Genomic DNA, 9,085 nt, shown 5'->3' on the forward strand with positions numbered 1-9,085 from the left:
AGGAGGAGACAGAGATGCAAAGAAGGAAGTAGAGAAGGAAAGGAGGAGACAGAGATGCAAAGAAGGAAGTAGAGAAGGAAAGGAGGAGACAGAGATGTAAAGAAGGAAGTAGAGAAGGGAAGGAGGAAGAAAGACAGACATAAAGGAAGGAAGTCATGGACAGTAGAGAGAAGAAGGAAGTAGAGACGTTTTTACTAGCTTCCTCTCTGTGATAATGAAGCCCACGTTGACCTTTGACCCCTGTTTGCCGACCCGGTTTGTCTCACCTGTACATTTCTTGGGGCTGCCGGGTCTCTTGCCGTGCATCCCCAGCTTGCAGACAAAGTTCTCCTCCCAGAACTCGGCGAACCAGACGTTCCTGCGGTTGTTGGACAGCGAGCGACTCTTAAAGTACCGGTCGAACGCTGCAGAAAGAAGATTAAAATATATATGAATAATGATCAGGGTTTCCCCCGGAAAAGGGGTTTATGTCATGAGCCCTCTCTCTGCCTGGTAACACGCTGATTGGAGTTTGATGACTTCCACCTGTTTCTGCTCTGCTCTGCCTCACCCTCGTTACCTACCAGCTGCCCTGCATTCACCACTCATCATGTCCTGTATATAATGCCTTGTTTTCCAGTCCTCACTTGTCAGATCGTCTGCTACCAGTACCGGTTACCTGCCTGTTTTGGGAAAAGCCTTTTGACTCTCTACTGATCCCGGATCCGCTCAATTTCTTCCGTGTTCTCCTGCTGCGGACTTCTCGGATCATCCAGCTCCTGCTCTCTACTGGGGATCTACACATGTGCTGATTTTTGGATTTCCCGGTACCTCTGAAACTCCCATACCCCCAACCCTTTCATAAACTATTGAACGTGACGCTTTTGTGGTCCTCGTCTTGTTTGGTGTCTGACAGTTTAGCCTGATGACAAGTGTCTTCTTAATTATTTAATTAGGGGTCCAAGCCCGAGGCTGCGTGTACCGCGTGTAACCCGGTTCACACAGCAGGGCTGTGGACCCCGAATGTTTTCCAGTGTTATTAGGGGTCCAAGCCCGAGGCTGCGTGTAACACTCAATGCATTTAAATGGGGAAATTGCAATTGCGATATCTCTGCCACAATAAATGCTATCGACACCAAACCTGTGAAGGTTGTTTACCATCCCGCTTGGAGGCTCTGTACCACATTTGGTAATGACGGGCCCTTAGAGTGCGCTATAATCAACATAGAACCCAGAATTTCCCTGGGTCGCTGGGTCAGACTGGCGTGGGGAGGCTTGGACCGCGTTGTAACTGCGTGCAGTTATAGTTTTTTTTTTTTTTTTTACTGAGAATTTAAAAAAGCTAAAAGACAGATTTCATAGCGCCATACATTACAATCAGAACTAAAAGCTGAATGGAGATTGTCAAATATGACTAAAGTCTAAGTTAAGCTTTATTTATTTGCTTTCCACTTGCTTCTTATCAAACTAACTCTTTAACATTTTTTGTTGTTGTGGTTTTTAGTAAATTCTGATTGTTTGTGTTTTATTTTGTGGTTTTAATTTAATTAAAGTTTTCTTTTGACCAAATGCTTATGTAAAATGGACAAAAAACACAAAAACTCAATGAAAGGGAACTGATCATTCAATTAACTTGTGAGGAGTGTTGTTGGGAACCCTCCACTTTACTTTTTTGGACAATTTATTTGAAAGAAACCCAAATTTCTGATATTAGAAACTTTTTTGGAAAGGAGTCAAATTTGACCCGAAGACACCAGGAGGGTTAAAAAATAGACCCCAGTGGTTTAGGTCTGGTTGGCTGGGGGGAAATCCTGATGATGATCTCCTTCAAAATGTCTCTATTCATTCTTTTACCAAATTCTGGAGAAAAAAAAGGGAACATTATTTAAATATTCAAAAGAATCACCAAATTAAATTAGAAGCAAAAGATGTTATTATTAAATATGATACAAAAAACTAAAAATAAACAAACACAGGATTGTCAATTTACTAATTTTACAAGGGAAATTTCATATCCACAAAGCAAAATTTGCTAAATCGCAACCAGCTTTTACTCACTTCAGAAGTGAATTTTGAATTTTTTGTGAGTCTACCCAAATCATTAATAATAAGAAAACTTATCTATATAGCTGATCTCCTGCAAGACTTTAAGGAATTATAATGATATAGCTTTAACCCATCTCATCTTGTCTTTTGTACTGTATTTTATGTTCTTGATGTTAATATTTTAATCCACTCTTCAAATTTTTTATTTATTTATAAATATTTTTTATACATTTATGTCCACTCTTTTTTTCTATCTCAAGCTATTATATATTCACTGCATAGAAAGGATGTTTCTTTTATTTATTTACTTTTTTATGTTCTCTATTATGTATATAAAAACATTATTAAAAAATATTTTTTATTAATTAATATTTTAATTACATGTTATCACCTATATGTTACCTCTTTATTTTCACACCGTTACCCCTCTATTACCCTGTTATTACCGTGGTGTAAATCAAAGTGCTACCCAGAGTATATTAAAACTGCTATTGCCACTTTTATTGAAGTAAAGGATTGGAATACCACTTGTACTACTTCTTCTACTCCTATGTAACACTATGGGACAGTTTTCAATAATGAGTTATAATTTGCTGTCAATGTCCTTCTCCTCTCTCTCTCTCTCTCTCTCTTTCTCTTTTAGGCGGGGTTTGCATCATAAAAAATATTTGTATATATATATATTTTTCCTTCCTCACCGTCCACCGACGCCCTCTTGGGGAGGATGGTGATGGCGCCCTCGGCCACGCGCTCCTGCTGGACCACCGGAGAGATCTTGGACCCCCAGCTGTCGGAGCCCACCCACAGGAAGTGACCCGTCAGGTTGTTGCGTTTTGCCGCATCCAGGACTCGCCTGTCAGGGATCACACGAGACAGAGACCAGAGTCACTTCCCCCGAAATATCAACGACATTAAAGCGTGCTGGTGTTTAGCAGGTACCGAGGGAGACAGAGGAAAGAAGAAGGATGTATACAGAAGTGAAGGGGGAGGAAAGGGGGAAGTAGAAAAGGAAAGGACGAGGTAGTGATGGGAAGAAAGGGAAGGCAAGAAGTGGAAGGAAAGGAGGAGGCATGAAGGGAAGGAGATGGAGGAAGGAAACAAAGGGAGGTGATAGAGAAAGGAGGCAAATAGAAAAGAAGGCGGAGGAGAAGGAAAGGAGACAAAGAAAGGAAGGATGGAGTAATCAAGGAGGGAAAGAGGGGGAAGGAAAAGAGGAGGTGGAGAAGAAAAGAAGGTGAGAGAGAGGGAACTGAGGAGGTGGAGGAAGGTAGTGTGAGGTAATGAAGGAAAGAAGGAGCTGAACCATATTCCCAGTCTTAGCATAGTGTGTTAAACAGTGTTAGCTAGTATAGAGTGTTAGCTAGTATAGAGTGTTAGCTAGTATAGAGTTTTGGCTAGTATAGAGTGTTAGCTAGTATAGAGTGTTAGCTAGTATAGAGTGTTAGCTAGTATAGAGTGTTGGCTAGTATAGAGTTTTGGCTAGTATAGAGTGTTAGAGTGTCATTAGAATAAATTTGTATGTGTATGTGTGTGTGTGCGCGCTTGCATGTGTATGTGTGTTTATGCGTGTGTGTGTGTATGTGTTTATGCGCTTGACTGTTTGTGTGTGTGTGTGTGTGTGTATGTGTGTTTATACGTCTGTGTGTGCGTGCGTGTGTGAATGTGTGTGTGCGCTTGAATGTTTGTGTGTATGTGTGTGTGTGTATGTGTGTGCATACGTCTGTGTGCATGCATGCGTGGTTGTGTGTGTATGTGCGCTTGTAAGTATGTGTGTGTGTCCAGCGCTTGCATGTGTGTGTGTGTGTGTGTGTGTGTGTGAGGCTCTCAGCTCACCCAGATAATTGAGAGCTTGTTATCTTAATCTTCTCCTAACAGCTGGAGGAGGAACTGATTGTTAGACTTTAAGAACATACAGGTACAGTACGTCTGTTTGCCTCCTCCAGCGTGCTTCAGAAGACGATTTTCAGTTTCTACTTTCTAAAAAAAAGTCAACAATTCTAGAATAAAAAAAGTAATAATACCGAAAATAAATTACAAAATGCAAACATTGGACCAAGCGATAAAACTCACGGTGTACAGTCATGCTGGGAATGACAACGCTAACGTGCTGATGCTAAGCTGTTTAGCATCTCACTGTAGCAGGTTTCATGCTAATATTTGCTAACTTTCACAAAACACAGCTAAGCATCATGGGAGCGATTTGTTATTGTGAGACGAGGTTTATTGCAATGGGGACATTTTATCTGAAGAAAGGGAACAACGTAAGATGAGATTTACTTTGTGAATATTTAGGTGAATCACCGTTTGTAGAGTTACTGAAATAAGTGATATTTCCATCATTTGTAGCTGCATAGTGTATTCTATTCCTCGATTAAACAAGGGAGCTGTCTAACATGTTGTAGGCCTACCCTGCCTGTAATCCAGTTAACAGGTTGGCGGAGGGATACCATGAGATGCGGAAGCATGTTTGTTAGGAGTCTTGAGTTGTTCTACGCTAGAAACAGTGTCATTAAAGAAATGGACCAAGTTACAGTCGTAGATGTCTCCTTGCTCTCACTCGATCCAAAGCCCAGAAGTACTTGTATATCATCACGACAAGTTAATAGTTAACGCATATATTCAGTAGCGTTACACTACGGTGGAAAACCTAAGTGATCACTAAAGAGACTGAAGTTCATTGTGAGGGGGAAAGGATTTTCGTGTAAAATGGAAAAAAGTCAGAGGATCATCCAAGTCCAACCTCTGAGGACCATGAAGGTCTGAACACAACGTCACGACAATCCATTTCACAGTTGATGAGATATCAGCGTCTGAACCAAACGTCAAAGAACAACAGTCCTTATAAGGACGCTGGTTTTACAATATAGTGTAAAATAGGTTTTTTTTAAATATCACGTTAGCAGCAGCTCATTTGTGATTTCCTCAGGTTTTCTGTAACTAACCTTCTGAAGACAGTCAGACGTATCTGTTCCTTTAAACTAATCCGTGTTGACTTGCAACCATTTTGGTTTGTGTGTAGAGATTTCAAATTAAAACTGATGCTCATTTTTATTTTATTTTTAAAGTGGGGCATGTCTTCAGAACTAAATCATACGTAGTTTACCAATCTGTCAGATTCATCCGAATCATTACAGCATCAAACTTTAGACATCAAAGGTTACACAATCAAAACTTCACACATCAAAGGTTACACAATCAAAACTTTACACATCAAAGGTTACACAATCAAACTTTAGACAACCAAACTTTACACAACCAAACTTTACAGCAACCAAACTTTACACAACCAAACTTTACACAACCAAACTTTACACAACTAAACTTTACACAACCAAACTTTACACAACCAAACTTTACACAACCAAACTTTACAGCAACCAAACTTTACACAACTAAACTTTACACAACCAAACTTTACACAACTAAACTTTACACAACCAAACTTTACACAACTAAACTTTACACAACCAAACTTTACACAACCAAACTTTACACAACCACACTTTTGACACTCAAACTCTACACAACCAAACTTTACACAACCAAACTTTACACAACCAAACTTTACAGCACCAAACTTTACACAACCAAACTTTTGACAACCAAACTTTACAGCACCAAACTTTACACAACCAAACTTTACACCAACCAAACTTTACACAACCAAACTTTACACCAACCAAACTTTACACAACCAAACTTTACACAACCAAACTTTACACAACCAAACTTTACACAACCAAACTCTACACAACCAAACTCTACACAACCAAACTTTACACAACCAAACTTTACACAACCAAACTTTACACAACCAAACTTTACAGCAACCAAACTTTACACAACCAAACTCTACACAACCAAACTTTACACAACCAAACTTTACAGCAACCAAACTTTACACAACCAAACTTTACACCAACCAAACTTTACACAACCAAACTTTACACAACCAAACTTTTGACAACCAAACTTTACACAACCAAACTTTTGACAACCAAACTTTACACAACCAAACTTGTGTCTGCGTGTTGCGTGTTTTTACCGGATGTCGTCCTCGTTTGCAAACATGATGACGGCGCGAGCATTGGGCGTCTCCATGAGACGCAGGACGATCTTGTCAAATTCGCCTTGTCTCGGCTCCCGGGGAATCTTCAGAGACTGGGCGATGCAAACCCCGCCTAAAAGAGAGAGAGAGAGAGAGAGAGAGAGAGAGAGAGGAGAAGGACATTGACAGCAAATTAGAACATATAGGTGATAACATGTAATTACCAAGGTAATAAGGTAGGCTAGCTTACATGTAAGATGAAATAAAGGAAATACATAATGTATTGTTATACAGTATACGTAGTATAATTGCTATTGTTTATCTAAATAAACTAAAATATACTTATATGTGGCATAACCCAAGATAAAAGTGGCAAAAAAGCTTACTGAAGCATACCGTTGGTCTAACATGAGCTACCAATCATCATCAAAAATATGCATATTGCACTTCAAACCTTCTGACAATAATTAGCAGCGCTATCAGAACACTATGTCAGCCTCTACTTCACATACGGAGGATGCTAACAGAGGCATGTGACGTCAAAGACTGAATCGGAGAGTACGGAGAGATGATAACATGAGCCATGAGGTGTCCTGCTCACATTACACTTCCTGACTAAATCCCAGGATGCAAAGCTCCTGCAGGTCCTCCTCCATATATTTCCCTATTTTTATCATCTATCTTCATCTGCTTATCCGGTATCGGGTCGCGGGGGCAGCAGTTCCAGTAGGGGACCCCAAACTTCCCTTTCCCGAGCCACATCAACCAGCTCCGACTGGGGGATCCCGAGGTGTTCCCGGGCCAGGACGGAGATATAATCTCTCCACCTAGTCCTGGGTCTTCCCCGAGGCCTCCTCCCAGCTGGACGTCCCTCCACCTAGTCCTGGGTCTTCCCCGAGGCCTCCTCCCAGCTGGACCACCTCCCTAGGGACCCCCCCCCAGGAGGCATCTGAACCAGATGCCCAAACCACCTCAACTGGCTCCTTTTGACGCCCCCCCTCCTGAGGAAACCCATTTTGGCCACTTGTACCCTGGATCTCGTTCTTTCGGTTATGACTACTATTATCATGTTATTACAACATCAATATAACTACAATACCATTACCCAGATGTCGTATATAGTTTGTTCCACGTGGGTGTGTGTGTGTGTGTGTGTGTGTGTGTGTGTGTGTTCCTTTAAGAACTGCAGGAGCTTTGCACCTGCTTCGTCCTCCCTTCCCACGCCACACACCACCGCTATAAACACACCTGAAGTTTATGAGATTGTTCCTGCACCGTTGCCCTGGGATGCATAAACGAGAGCAGTGGTATGAACTGTGTGCCTCTGTCGTGAAGGGAAGTACAGTGGAGGCTGCAGACGAGCCCAACACACACACACACACACACACACACACACACTGTAAAGTACACTTGGCTCTGTATTGGGCTCTGGAGCGGATTATTTACTTCTTTTTATTTGGAAAGACGGAGAGTCTCGCCAGCCAAAGGTGGCAGGAGAACCCCAGGGAATAAGGAACAAGCTGAAAATGATGGCGTCTGTTCTGGTCTGACCTCGATTGTTTAACCAGCAGTAGAACTGAAGCTTTAGAGATCACTGCAGCAGCGAAATGAAAAGGTAAAACCATTTCTAAGGAAGACTCTTTACCCAAAGTCGGACCTCGTTTGTGAGATAATCACACGGAGACCAAGCAAAGCTCGGCGTTCTGTTGTTTTCTGCAACAGAGAGGTTGAAACTGGACTTTATTATCCGTTTTGTGCAATAACACTGGCTTGTAATGTGTGCAATACTCAAATGCTACTGTTATTATAATAATTATTATTATTACTTTTCACCATTGCAACACCTTAATTATGTTGTTTATGTAAATACTGTATCATAATATTCCTTTAATGATGTAAATATCCACACTCCCTATATTTCTGTGTTTCTTATTTATATTTCTACTATTTGTGCAACTGCAACACAGGAGGCTAGCACGCAGTTGCTTTTCACCGAATGCAAGAGCCAGGCGGACCCAGAGCATGCTGGGAAACGCCGGCTTCTCAGCTGATTTAACACCTGATTGGTTTACAACATGATGACGTTTTATATTAACTTTTAATTGTTTTTGAATCAGAAGGGATTTTAATTGCTATTTGTCAGATTTAAAGACTTATTCTGTACAGAACACGTGTTGTGAGGCTGATTGTAACGTTTAGAAGTCAGAGAGACTAAATCTGATCTCAGATCACAGATCATCTCCAGTGTGTTGTTGATTAAAATCAGCAACAGATCGCATGTAGAGCACTTTGACAGCTACTCTGTCATAATTAAAACAACAGGAGACGGTGTACCAGCTGATATGGGGGTCTGATTATATTTTATTTAATCGGAATCGCACCACAGTGTTTTTGTCACTTCCTGTCCAGCCTGAAGGCGGCTGGAATCGGCTGGAAACTGTCCGACTTTACCGCAGCTTTTTTAAATATATTTAATTGTATAGGGATAAATCTGTAGTATAAACATATTCAACATACCACGGCCCTTATACTGTCAGCTAATTTGCACCACCAGTCCCTAGATTATTATATAGTTGCATATTTTAATGTTACTTGGAGGAAATCTGTCAAAATGAAGCACAACCGTTGTTTTTAATCGTTTTCGGTTGAACTGTGGCTCTCTACGGCGTAGCCCTTTAACACAAAAGTCCTCAGTGAACTGTGATCGTCGCTGAAAAACACAATAAAAGAACATCCGCACTTAACGATAAGTAGTTGCCGTGGCAACGTGGCAATTTTCCCCCAAAGCCCAATTACCTTCTTTGTTTCCATTTCTGCAAACTGCGTGTTATCTAATAACATGTTGGGAACGCTTCATCAATAATAGATTCATAAGAACAAGGACACATTCACTTCATCATGATGACGCTGACCTTCACGCTCCTGGCGTTAATGAACCCGTGAGCTGATGGTATCTCTTAACACAACACACACACACACACACACACACACACACACACACACACACACACA

General features: G+C 41.0%; 1 protein-coding gene across 1 annotated transcript in view; it reads right to left on the reverse strand.

Moving 5' to 3' along the window:
- Positions 1-9,085, reverse strand: part of grm8b (glutamate receptor, metabotropic 8b) — a 104,707-nt gene that overhangs the window by 44,396 nt on the left and 51,226 nt on the right. Inside the window, exons 4-6 of the mRNA XM_034880228.1 lie at positions 6,071-6,206; positions 2,724-2,878; positions 267-404 (exon numbers count right to left, since the gene is read on the reverse strand). Coding sequence (XP_034736119.1) covers positions 267-404; positions 2,724-2,878; positions 6,071-6,206 — 429 coding nt within the window. The remainder of the gene's footprint in view (positions 1-266; positions 405-2,723; positions 2,879-6,070; positions 6,207-9,085) is intronic.

This window comes from Etheostoma cragini, chromosome 8, assembly GCF_013103735.1.
Source record: "Etheostoma cragini isolate CJK2018 chromosome 8, CSU_Ecrag_1.0, whole genome shotgun sequence".
In the NCBI taxonomy this organism is placed as follows: domain Eukaryota; kingdom Metazoa; phylum Chordata; class Actinopteri; order Perciformes; family Percidae; genus Etheostoma; species Etheostoma cragini.